Source organism: Homarus americanus, unplaced genomic scaffold (genome assembly GCF_018991925.1).
Source record: "Homarus americanus isolate GMGI-L3 unplaced genomic scaffold, GMGI_Hamer_2.0 scaffold24260, whole genome shotgun sequence".
Classification (NCBI taxonomy): Eukaryota; Metazoa; Arthropoda; class Malacostraca; order Decapoda; family Nephropidae; genus Homarus; species Homarus americanus.
Window position 1 is genome coordinate 5,886,654 of NW_024721079.1, and position 13,617 is coordinate 5,900,270.

Below are 13,617 nucleotides of genomic sequence, written 5' to 3' on the forward strand. Positions count from 1 at the left end.
TTAGTTGTCAATGTTTTGGTGATGAACGAGACACTATTTTCACCATCATCATCATCATCACACCAAGGTCATTCATTCTACACTCCTACCACCATTATCACCACCACCACCACCACCACCACACCACACTACTATCATCAACGCCGCCACCACTATCACCAGCACCCACCACCACACTACCACTACCATGTTCACCACCACCACCACCACCATCATCATCATCAACATTCACCATCATCACCACTACCACCACTACACATCACCCCCCACCACTACACATCACCCCACCACCACTACACATCACCCCCACCACTACACATCACCCCCCACCACTACATTCTCACCCCACCACTACACATCACCCCTACCTACATCACCCCCACCACTACACATCACCCCACCACCACTACATCACCCCACCACTACATCACCCCTACCACCATACATCACCCCCCACCTACATCACCCCCACCATTCATCCACCCCACCACTACATCACCCACACATCCCCCACCACTACACATCACCCCACCACTACATCACCCCCCACCATTACATCACCCCCCACCAATACAAATCACCCCCCCACCACTACACCCCCACAACATCAACCACCACTACACCCCCCACAACATCAACAACACCCCACCCTCCGTTTACCTATATCTGATCCCTGTCATCGATGTGGGACGAGGCGTCTTCAAAGTCGGACAGCACAGCCTGAAGGGGACAAGAGCTGAGCTTGGCGTGTAACCACTGGTAGTTGAACAGCACGTATTTGTACAAGTCCTCGAACCGACGTGCTCGAACCAAGTGAAACGGCAACTCCCCGAACTGCCACGTCAGAGAGATCATGGTATTAGGGTTAGGTTAGGTTTAGGGTTAGGTTAGGTTTAGGGTTAGGTTAGGTTTAGGGTTAGGTTAGGTTTAGGGTTAGGTTAGGTTTAGGGTTAGGTTAGGTTTAGGTTTAGGGTTAGGTTAGGTTTAGGGTTAGGTTTAGGGTTAGGTTAGGTTTAGGGTTTGGTTTAGGGTTAGGTTAGGTTCAGGATTAGGTTAGGTTTAGGGTTAGGTTGGGGTTAGGTTAGGTTAAGTTACGTCTCTGGGACTGGTATGAGGAATGGCGAATCAATTCCGATGATAACAACAATCAACTCTGTCTAACTGCAGGGTTCAACTCATGGGCCCTCTTAACTACCATAGAAGTACACTCAGGGGGTAATTATGGTAATGGTACTGACATTTGAGGGTACTGCAGTGATAAAGGTAATCATAGTATGTACTGTATTAGGGAAATGTAATTAATAGCAATACTGGAATTAAAGAAAAAATAATGATTATAAAGTCATACGATTATTAGATTATGAAGTGAAGGTATTGTAATATAGTGTGTGTGTGTGTGTGTGTGTGTGTGTGTGTGTGAAAGAGGGATCAGAGAGAGAAAAAAAAAGAGAAACAGAGACAGATTAGGACAGAAATAGAGAAGATAGAGAAAAGAGAGAGAGAGAGAGAGAGAGAGAGAGAGAGAGAGAGAGAGAGAGAGACTGTAACTAACATACCTTCCTCAAGTTGTATCTGCTAGGTTTGCCTTCCTTGTTGAAATATACTAGAGGCTGTGCTGGCACCTTCCTGTCAGCCAGACCTTCCTTGCTTTTCAGGTTGAATCTAACAACAAACAAACAAACAAACAACTGTATTAGTGGTTGGTCTCGATCGTATTACATATATAAAAAAATATATCAGCTCCTAAAAACAGAGGAGACAGACTAAAACATATACAGACAGACAGACAGACAGACAGTACCCTCACCTGTGTCTCTGTATCTCGGTGTACTTGAAGGGCTTGGGTGTCCCTCCCCCCCACATGCCCAGGAAGTAGTCCGCGATCATGGAGTAGAAGTACATGGCCAAGTTCTGGTTGGTGAAGTACCTCTTTCTGGCCGCCTCGTTGAACTGTCTGTGGAGGAGGAGATGGTGGTGGTGGTGGTAGTGAGGTCCGGAGGTCTCAACTCTCTCTCTCTCTCTCTTTTCTCTGACTTTCTTTTTTCTTTGTCTCTCTCTATTTATCTTTCTAACTCTTTCTCTGACTGACTGAGGGGAGAAGGAGGTGAGAGTGAAGTCTGGTCTCTCTCTCTCTCTCTCTCTCTCTCTCTCTCTCTCTCTACAATAAGGAAGACATAAAGGGTAGCGAATGACACCAAATACCATGTAACTAAATGACCTTTGACACGAGATCTATGAGTTGACCTACATTGGGGAAGAGGGGACCCATAGAACGTAAGCATTGAATGACCTCTGACACAGTAGTAATGAGACAACTGACCTGTGGTACCAGTTGAGTACGGAGACACCATCGGCCTCACAATCTGAGAGGTAGTTGGGGAGGTCATTTCTTATCCTGGTCCAGAGGAGAGGTGGGATCCGACGTACCGGTGGCATATGGTATTGGTACACGTCATCCAGTACCTACAAAAAGGATCTACAGTGGTACTATTGGTATCTACATGGGATGAAACTAAGTACTGTCGCCTGCACTTATACCTGGTACAATGGCGCTGTTGCGTTTTGTGACATGTGGCAACTATGTGTCTGTTTACATCGTATTAAACTCCAGTAATGGCCCTAAGGAGCATTGCAATAAGACTAAGAATGCTAAATAATCATTCCACGGAGTTGCCACATCTTACAAAACGCACCAGCCACTGTACCAGGTATAAGTGCAGGCGACTCTACGTGGATAGGAACTCTCTTAGGTTTGGATAAATATTCGATAGTCAATTATGAATGAATGAACGTGTACAATATAGTAGAAGTAGTAGTAGTAGTAGTAGTAATCGTAGTAGTAGTGTTAGTAAGAGTAGTAGAAGTAGTAGAAGTAGTAGAAGTAGTAGAAGTAGTAGAAGTAATAGTAGTGGTGGTAACAAGGTGTGAGAGGTTAACGTACCTTGTCGTCGAGAGAGATGAGGTCCTCCAGCTCTGACTCGGACAAACCATTCTTGCTGGCGGTGATGTAGGCGAGGGCATGAGACACCAACAGCCGCCCGTGCTACACCCACACCAGACAATGACACACTTTACACACTTATATAGTAAAAAGAAAATATCACCATAACTTTGCACCAAATCTAATAAAAAAATCGAGTTAACATCACAGTGAAATTAACCACAAAAAATCATCTCTTACCAAACGGGGAAGGGAAGGAGAAGAGGAAAGGGAAGGGAAGGGAAGGGAAGGGAAGGGAAGGGAAGGGAAGGGAAGGGAAGGGAAGGGAAGGGAAGGGAAGGGAAAGGAAGGGAAGGGACCAAAGCCAACTCACCTTAACCTCAACCTTAGAAAAGAGCATCATAATGGAATCCATGACGTTACAGGCGAGGTAGGTGTCCTGAGGCTTACTGTAGCTCTTCCAGCGGCAGATCTCAGCGAAGACCAACTTAACGAAGATCGGCAGAGAGCAGCGGGAGATGGCGTTACTCACCACACGCCACTGGTAGTTGTTGAGGTCCCGCTTGGCCGTGTTCATCCACCTCCTGTCACACACATACACACAGACATACACGATCAATGACCATTACTTATGTGGCTATTTACGTATTATTATTGCTAGCTATCTGTCATTTTGCTATTATCTATCTATCTATCTATCTATCTATCTATCTACATATTCATCTATCTAAAAATTGGAACGAGAGAGAGAGAGAGAGAGACTAACTCACTTGATGACATTATAAATAAGGGGATGAGAATAAGACAGACAGACAGAAAACAAACAGGTAAGCAGACAGACAAGACAGACCGACAGACAGAGCACTCAAGGCCAGACTCACTTGATAATATCCATGGCCAGGTCTTCCCCCAGCGCCGTCACCTCCAGGAACTGATCCACGTCGTCGATCATCCGCCTCAGGAGTGTGTAGTCCTTGGAGAGCTCCGGGTCGTTCTCCTCTGACACGCACGACACCACGATCTGTTGGCCACGACCACGAACACCAGTTACACCTGAACCCACGATTGAACCCACGAACACCACAGTATCAACCTGAACCACGATTTTTCTAGCTACACCTAACCCACGACTGACTCACGACCACCACAGTTACACTTAACCCAAGAACCCCTTACTTACACCTAACCCACGACTACTCTAACTAAACCTAACCCACGACCCATTAACTCAAACTCAACCCGCGACTAACCTACGACTCTCAACTTACACCTAACCCACGACCCCTTAACTCAAACTCAACCCACGACTAACCTACGACTCTCAACTTACACCTAACCCACGATTCCCCCCTTCCTTACACTTGACCCACGAACACTCCAATGCCGTACCTCAGGGAAGGACATACAACTATCCCATCTCACCTTGTCCAGAGAGAGTGGAGGGTTGGCCACGCACCTTCACGTTAGGAGGGAGACGGGTAGGGATCCAGGACATGCGGTTAGCGTCAGTGGCTCCCGTCACCTGATCCACACTGTCCAGGAAGATCAACAGCGGCTGGCGGAGGAAACAAACAAGGTGGTTGGTGGTTAGGGAAGTGGACGGGAAGAGGAGGAGGAAGGGGAGGGGATGGAAGAGAAGGAGGGGAAGGAAGGAGAAAAGGAGGGGTAGGAAGAGGAGTTGTATCAGAGATAAAGAAGACATATTGTAGAGAGAAAAGGAGGAGAGGAGGGGTGGTCAAGGAAGTGGACGAGAGGAGGAAAATGAGGTCGAAGAGGAGGACGAAGAGGAATATGAGGAGGAGGAACAAGAGGAGGAGGAGGAGGAGGAAGAACAGGGGGAAGAAGAGACAACAGGTGTATAGATAGTATGTTTTGAGTGACTGAACATTGATGCTTTGTGTTCGTCAATGGCTCTTATGAAACACAATCTCTCTCCTGTGTACTGTACATGGGTCTGGTGTTCAGCTGCGTCTTCCTGAGGTGTTGGGGAGAGTATTGGGGTGCAAACTGGTGTATTTATCACCATCTGGGGAGTATTGGGGTGTAAACTAGTGTATTTATCACCATCTGGGGAGTATTGGGGTGTAAACTGATTTATTTATTACCATCTGGGTAGTGGCACAGTTGAGCAGTTCCTTCAGGTGGGCAGTGAGAGGCACCAGGTCGTCTGGGATATCCTCGAAAGGTAGCATGTAGTTGTAGGAGATCTGTGAAGGATAAGAGAATAAGGTCCTACGGTTAGGTTAGGTTAGGTTAGGTTAGGTTAGCTTTGCTTTGGCCGGGTTAAGTGAGTTAGGTTAGATTTCGTTAGCGATGAGTTTGGTTTCATTAGGTTAAAATAGGTTAGGTTAGGTTAGGTTAGGTTAGATTAGATAAGGTTTGATTAGACTGAATTGGTTAGTGTTGGGGGTAGGTTAGGTTACCTTAGGTTAGGTTAGCTGCCAATGAACCTCAGGTAGATAATTAGAGAGATTGTCTAAGGCATAAAATTGACCAGAAATCAGGTGAAAATGGACGTCATTCCTAACATAACCTCATACAAATATACAGTATAATATTTAGGATTAGGAGCCATTGGGATTAGGCTCCAATCTCAATGGTTATACTGTACTGTGCTTGCTTAGGCTGGGGTCTATTAGGTACTGGGGTTCATTAGACCAATCAACACGGGTCAGCTGCTGGTGAGACCTGAGGTAATGTACAGCAGAATGACTAACGGTGTATACAAGACATTATGCAGTATATTAACAAATTACTCGTGATATATTAAATCAGACAGACTAAGAACTCAAATCAGTCAATCAGTTGCAATTAAGCGGTGTATTTTACACATGATGGCTTTACGAGAGGCCAGGATAAAAAAAGATAATTCATGATAATAAGTAAGATAATCACATAATTGCGTCATCCATCTGGCAACACATCAGCTGACGCAGTGTAAACACGCACCATCGTGAGTGACCTGTGCATCGCCGTGTTGTGATGAAGCCGTTCGTGTTTACAAATGGCGCCCATGGGAATCTTTTCTTTATTTTTTTTTAAGCTGCCTTGGAGGTACAATTGAGTTAACTCTGGATGAGGGTTTAAATTTCTATCAGACATTAAAGATTATTCCAATTGTGAAAAGACTCCTGTGTCACTGTCGTGTTAACATGATATTTATAGTAGAGTCGTGGCGTTCATTCAGTAATGGGTATGTTATGACCAAGAGTCCCGCCACACGCACAGGGGCTAATTCACGTGTGTTACACCTCACACGAGTGCTTAAAGTGATCCAGTACCCCGTGACCTTGACCCCAGGACATAAATACACATAAACGACTCCTTTGGTTACCTGGCTCTTACATCCTGACTGACTGACCTGGTGACATATCGAGGTCAGGAGTGGGGTGAGGGCCGTGGACTCCGGGGAGGTGCCAACGAAGCGGATGACGAGGATGGGCTTGGCGTGAGAGAGCCACTCGATGCAGTTGGAAGCGCATTTAGCCAAGAGGGAGGTCTTGCCGCAGCCTCCAGCACCGTGTAGCAGCAGGGGACTCACCGAAGGCCCCTTGATGTAGTCCTCCACCTTCTTCACCTCCTCCCCCCGCCCGTAGAACACCTGCAGGATGAGTATTGTACAGTAAAATGTGATGAATCTTGATACATGCAACGACTGAGTTCTTATTAGTTTATCTCTGTATAAGATCAGGGTAGTGACGGTTCCTTGACGTAGTCCCTCTCTATCTACCTTCTTCATCACCACAACCATCACTAGTTCACCACACTCATCCATCCTCACCACCACACCCAGTCATCCTCACCACCCACACGCCCACACAGGACTCACCGTTACAGAGTTCTTGCAGGCGTGAAGATGCTGCAGAATCTCGGTGATGATCTGACCCTGAGCTGAAGAATCCTCCTTGCGCATGGCCCGGTCGATAAGTTTGGTCATGCCCTTGTAGAAGTGGGTACAGAACTCCTGCAGGTACTCCCCGTGGGTCTCCTTCGCCAGTCCTTCGCGACCAATCCACTCCACGGTGTACCTGTACAGAGAGACCGTGTAGGATGTTATTAATCCTCCACAGTAGACAATATCCTGCCTCACCTGTAGTAATTAGCACACTATCCTGCCTCACCTGTGGAAATTAGTAGACTTATTCTGCCTCACTGTAGTAATTAGCACCCAATCCTGCCTCACCTATGGTAATTAGCACCCTACCTTGCCTCACCTGTAGTAATTAATAGACTTATCCTGCCCCACTGTAGTAATTAGCACCCAATCCTGCCTCACCTGTGGTAATTAGCACCCTACCCTGCCTCACCTGTGGTAATTAGTCGACTCTATCCTGGCGGGAAGTCTCACATCCCTCAGGTCAGACAGGAGCTTCATGGCCTCTCCGTCTATCTGTCTGTTAACGATGTCGATAAAGTTGGCGGCGCGGCGGAGGTTCTGGAGGTTGATGTTGTTGATGTAGCGGACCAGCGCCAGGGTGTGGTTCTTGGTGTTCTTCACGCTCAGGATACCGTTGATAACCTCACGCTCAGTCACTACAGAACGGGAGGACCAGGAGGTTAGTTAGTATCGTGGGAGAGGTCATTATCGGGGAGAGGTTAATATCGGGGGAGGTTAGAGGTTAGTATCGGGTGGGGGTCATTATCGGGGAGAGGTTAGTATCGGGTGGAGGTCAGAGGTTAGAGGTTAGTATCGGGTGGAGGTTAGAGGTCAGTATCAAGTGGAGGTCTTAAGTTAGGTTAGGTTAGGTTAAGTTAAGATTGGATTAGGTTAGACTAAGTTGACATAAGAACATAAGAATGGAGGAAACTGCAGCATGCCTATTGGTCCATACTGGGCAGTCCCGTTTACACCCAACCCCTATCGCTCATATATCCATCCAACCTATGTTTGAAGCTACCCAACGTGTTCGAGTTAATGATGATATTTGGTAACTTGTTCCACTCATCCACTACTCTATTTCCAAACCAATGTTTACCTATCTCGCGCCAAAATCTAAATTTGTCTAATTAAAACCATTGTTACGAGTTCACTCCTGGTTGGATAGTTTGAGTACCTTTGTTATATCACCTTTGTTTAGCCCTGACTTTCATTTATACACTTCTATCATATCGCCCCTCACTCTACGTCTCTTGAGGGAGTGCAAATTAAGTTAGATTAGATTAGGTTAGACTAAGTTAAGCTAGGTCAGTGTCAGGTTAGGGATGGGGCCCATTAGAACTGTAAACCATTTGTGAGAGTGAACTTGACCAAGGAACACTACACAGCCAATAGGAGGGAGGAAGAGGCCAGCCAATCACAGAAGATCACCACAATGACCAATACGAGGAGGAGGAAGAGGCCAGCCAATCAAAGAAGACCGCTACAACGACCAATATGAGGCAGGAAGAGGCCAGCCAATCACAGAAGGCCACCACAACGGCCAATACGAAGAAGGCAAAAGCCAGCCAATCACAAAAGACCACCACAATGATCAATGCGCCTGAGAAAGAGGCCAGCCAATCACAGGAGCGCTTAAGTTCTAGGTAAGGTGTGATTGGCAGTTCCAAGTCTTTACTGTATTATGCTGAGTTAGGCAGCTCTATGAATGCATTTGCTGGCTGACTGATAAATTGGATGACTTGACTGACTGGGTGAGGAAATGGCTAATTGACTGACTGACTTATCAATTGGCTGACTCCCTTGCTGACTAACTTACAAACTGACGAATTGACTGACTCACTCACTGACTGATGAATTGGCTGACTTGATTAACTTACTGATGAATTGGCTGATTTGGCTGACTGATGTGACTGACATACCACAATAACTGACTCGACTGACTAACCCACTGAGATAATGTTATTATTCTGCCTCTCACGTCACAGGTACCAGCTCACTGCACCCACGTTGGTTCCTTTAAATTCTTCTCCTTCATCTCTTCACAATCATCATTTTCTTCTTTCTTCTTACTACATCTTTTTCTTCTTCACAATCATCATCATTTCTTCCTATTCTTATTCTTCATCATCATCATCATCATCAATCTCTGCTTTTCTACTTTCTTCTACCAGCTGCATTGACCCAGGTGATGCGGCGGAATGAGAGGTCATAATATTGACCTAATGTGACCTCTTACAGCAGCTGGACGAGGTCAGTTATACGTCAAGGAAACAATGGTAGTTGATATGAGGCAGAGATTTCCACGTAACCAGGAGAGGGAGGGAGGGAGAGTGAGTGGGAGGAGAGAGAGAGAGAGAGAGAGAGAGAGAGAGAGAGAGAGAGAGAGATGGAAGGAATGGAAGGAGAGAGGGAGGGAGAGAAGGAAAGGGAGGAGAGAGGGGGAGGTAGGGAGGGAAGGAGTGGTTAACAAAAAAAAACATAATAAAATGCACAACAAAGGAATTCGCTACGATGGTCTGGGTGAATATAACTAAAGACGGTCTGGTTCTTATTGGTGGCGTGAACAACATTAAAAGACTTTGTGGGATTATAAAGATTACCCTACACGTGAGACCTTACTTATCTCTCTCTCTCTCTCTCTCTCTCTCTCTCTCTCTCTCTCTCTCTCCACGCCGTCACACGCACCTTACTAATTAACATAAGTGATCTGCTGTGGTCACCTGCAACACCTGTGATACTGACGGGTACCTGTCTTTTTTTTCATGACCTACTGCACGCTGAACTCTGTCTGTCTGTCTGTCCTCATGACCTGAATGAGGATAATGGATAATGAAGTCATGACTCTTACGTCCCTGTCACTCACATGTGCTTCCCTGTCACTCACCTGTCTAGCAAGGGTAAGAAGCACGGACAGTATAGTCGGCTTCCTCCTGAGTCCACCTCTATATTAGCCAGTGCAGTTTGAGAGTTGTCCGGTCTTCTCGGATTATTCCTTGACACTGGTTTAACATAGGGTGTAGTTGTTGTATTTAACTTATCCATTATAGATTTATCTCATTCTAAATGGACCCCTACAGTTAATGGTTAGGTTAAGGTGGGGGCCTATTAGGACTGGGGCCCACGTGATCTGTAACCTTGGTAACATGGCGTGCAAGAGAGGAAGGAGGAATGCCATTGTAGGCGTTCAGTCGTATGTGTGTGTCAGTGTGTGTGTGGTGCCGCAGTGCTACACATCACCTAGGTCTCTCTCTCCTCGACCTCCCCCCTCCTTCCCTGAATGTACTCCTCCTCCTCCTTTTCCACCTCCCCCTCCTTCTTCCTCACTACCCATCTTCCTAGAGGTCTAATCTACCTCTTCCTTCCCCTTCCTGCCACTTCCTCTTCTCACACAAATCTCATCATCTTAAACTCCATCTAAGAAATGTTTATCTCATCGTATACCTTAAGCACCTTCAAATATTCTCAATGTAAACACCAAACCTGTGACTTGTCCACTGCGAGAGCACCAACACACCTCCCGTGACTAATGCATGTTTATATAACTAAGTGTATGGTTATCTTTTTTTAAGTACATAACTAGTTAAATATATGATAAGGTTCCGTAGATTTTTTTATTACATATTGATATTTTTTGTACATATATACATTTAGGGATGATTTTGATGTTATTATGAGCCTAGTGGGGGAGGGAGGCGGGGGAGGGAGGAGACCTGAATCATGTGTTATGGGAGGTGTTGCGTGGCCTCTACACGCTTCTGATGCTGACCAATAAACTTGAGACAATCTACAGGGTGGACGGACTCTGATCACACGGACACACGGACGGACTCTGGTCACACGGACGGACTCTGGTCACACGGACGGACTCTGGTCACACGGACGACGACGTTGCTCCAGATGAGATGATTGATGAGTTATGTGTTATTCCTCTGATGCCACCGTAGATGACTATGGAGTCCAACACTGGAGGCACAGATCTTGTTGCATAGGTGACGGGGATGTTGTTCATTGAGAGGAATTATGCCTTGAGCCCTCTGATGTCGTTGGGCTCGTTTAGTAGCTCTCCTTTGGTTCAGTGAGGTCTCAAATGTTTCCGCATGTTGAGCGCCATAAGGAACGGTCTGAGGCTAGTTGATCCAGTGAATTTGGTTGGATATTACAGCACTTGAGTAGAGTTTTAGAGTGGTCCTTATATCTCTTTTTCTGTCCTCCCGCCGAGCGCTTTCCATGTGACAGCTTACCATATAATATTTGTCTTGGAAGCCGGTGGTCTGGCATCCTGATAACATGTCCAAGCTAACATGTCCAAGTGTCTTTGGGCTAGCAGGGTTTCAATGGCCGTGTTTGAGCGACGATATAATTCTTCAAGAGTCACTCTATCTTCCCAGGATATTCTAATGGTACGCTTAAGGCATCGAGTGTGGAAGTTTTCCAGCATAAGAATATGGCGTCTGTAAGGCGTCCATGTTCCTGAGGCATATAATAATGTAGATATACAGACCGCGAGATAAACTGCAGTCTTCGTTCCATATTTGAGGTCATTGTTGAGAAAGACTCTTGTTCTCCAACGTCCAAATGCAGCTGAGGCTAAATTGAATCTGGTTTGAATTTCCATATCCAGTGAGCAGGTGGGTGTGAGAGTGCTACCAAGGTACTTAAACTGGTTTACTATTTTGATAAGATCTCCATTAGAGTAGAATTGTGGTGCTTCTATTGGTGGAACAATGGACTGGACAAAAATCTCAGTCTTCGGGGTGTTAATTTGCAAACCAAGCGAGCTGTACATACCCGAGATCATGTCCAGTGCACGTTGCATAGATTCTCTGTTATGTGTCATTATTGCACAGTCGTCTGCATACTGTAGTTCTATGACCTGAGTTGTTAAGGTCTTTGTGTAGGCTTCCAGACGTCTAATATTAAAAAAGATGTTAAACAACACAGGTGCCAGCACAAAGCCCTGTTTTACGCCCATTTCGACACTAACTGGTTCTGACCACACACCACCCACAAGTACCCGGGCTTGCATTCCATCATGCATCTGGCGGAGGATGTTTAAAAATCTTGGTGGTACACCGACCCTCTCCAACATAGTCCACAAAAGATCTCTGTTTACTGTGTCGAAAGCTTTGGATAGGTCAATGAAGACGGTGTAAAGGTCTATATTTTGCTCTCGACTCTTCTCTTGAATTTGCCTAGCTGCGAAGATCATGTCTACTGTACTGCGATCCTTCCTGAATCCACATTGGGATTCAGGAAGCGTGTTCTCCGTTAGGTGTTTGATAAGTCTTGATAACATGACTTTTGACAGGATCTTGCCAGCAACTACAAGGAGGGAGATGCCCCTGCTGCTACCAGCAGCTATGGAATATAAGTTGTGCTCACGTATCAAAGAAAACGGAACCTCCTAATAGGTCCCGTCATGGTGAAATCAGTGAGCACAACCATGTAGTGTGTGTTTGTAAACTTTGAGCTCTTTAACTGCTTCCGTCGTGGAGCTCTGGCTGGAACAGACAGAATCACACCTCTAGTGTGGGTGACCGTTAGGTATATAAGGTATGGTGACTTAATCACTTGAATATGATGATATAAACCATTTCGTATGATGATATAACCCCTTAGAATGGTGCTATAACCCCTTGAGTATAATGATATAACCCCTTAGTATGTTGATATAACCCACTGAGTATGATGATATAACCCGTTAGTATGATAATAGAACCCCGTGAGTATAATGTCCGGTGACTTGTTTCACTCACCACATCTCCATTTCACAACCTGGCGGCTGGTACTGTATGGCTGAGTTTAAATAGAAAATTTATTTTAGTTAAGAATTTATTTTTTAGTTTGGATGATAATAAAAACTAAATATATTATCGCAACCGCTATCACATGGGGCCTGCTCCTGCTGGTGAACAGCCAGCTGAGGCGAGAGCAGGAATACCTGAGGGGGATGGTCACACTCCACCGGAACTACGTCCAGAGCCTCCCCTTCTCTAACGCCAACGTGACGGCGCCGCCCTTGATGCCGTCCACGTGGACCATGTTGCCCGGGCTGGGAACGCCTGTCTGTACAGTCTGCCACTACTTATATAAAATGGCACTACAAAAAATAGTGCAGGAGGAAGTTTCGTGTTCTGTACCACTCACCACACCAGTATGGCTTGGTGTGGTGGTCACGATTGGCATACTGGTGAACGTCCTCCTCCTCTGTTTCACCCAAACCGAAAAGAGGGGCAAGACGGCTACCGCTTGTCACCCTGAAGAGGCCCTTAGACAGTCCCCACCTATGGTCTCTTCCTCCCCTGTGGCTCACTCCCCTCCTGTGGCCCCTGTGACCCACTACCCCCCTGTGACCCACTCCCCCCCTGTGACCCACTCCCCCCCTGTGACCCACTCCCCCCCTGTGGCCCTTTCCTCCCCTCTGGCCCACTCCCTTCCTCTGGCCCCTTCCATCCCCGCTGTTGTTCGGGTTAATGAATTTAACCCGAACAACATCCGGCTCTTGGTGACCCTCATCATTAGGTATCCCAAAATTTGTCTCAACACCGGGTTCGACATTAAGTTGAATCTCGGATACGGTTCAGTTAAACCCGACCTACACCAAATCCACAATTTTGTATCCCATTTATGTGCCGTTCTAGAGTGCCTGAACACAGCACACCCCGCCATGGAGGCCAAGGGCATCAGTAGCCTGATAGAGGCGTACCTCTCCCTCTACTTTGAGACCCGAGGGCATCATCCGCCTGGTGGAGGCGTACCTCTCCCTCCACTATGAGACCCGAAATTCAAATTACAT

General features: G+C 46.3%; 1 protein-coding gene across 1 annotated transcript in view; it reads right to left on the bottom strand.

The window, feature by feature from the left end:
• LOC121861476 (NACHT and WD repeat domain-containing protein 2-like) overlaps positions 1 to 13,617 on the bottom strand; it is a 40,695-nt gene that overhangs the window by 12,542 nt on the left and 14,536 nt on the right. The window contains exons 7-18 of the mRNA XM_042359253.1: positions 7,249 to 7,474; positions 6,771 to 6,969; positions 6,303 to 6,542; positions 5,047 to 5,148; positions 4,398 to 4,496; positions 3,823 to 3,962; positions 3,315 to 3,525; positions 2,942 to 3,043; positions 2,321 to 2,463; positions 1,808 to 1,954; positions 1,557 to 1,662; positions 667 to 834 (exon numbers count right to left, since the gene is read on the bottom strand). Coding sequence (XP_042215187.1) covers positions 667 to 834; positions 1,557 to 1,662; positions 1,808 to 1,954; positions 2,321 to 2,463; positions 2,942 to 3,043; positions 3,315 to 3,525; positions 3,823 to 3,962; positions 4,398 to 4,496; positions 5,047 to 5,148; positions 6,303 to 6,542; positions 6,771 to 6,969; positions 7,249 to 7,474 — 1,883 coding nt within the window. The remainder of the gene's footprint in view (positions 1 to 666; positions 835 to 1,556; positions 1,663 to 1,807; positions 1,955 to 2,320; positions 2,464 to 2,941; positions 3,044 to 3,314; positions 3,526 to 3,822; positions 3,963 to 4,397; positions 4,497 to 5,046; positions 5,149 to 6,302; positions 6,543 to 6,770; positions 6,970 to 7,248; positions 7,475 to 13,617) is intronic.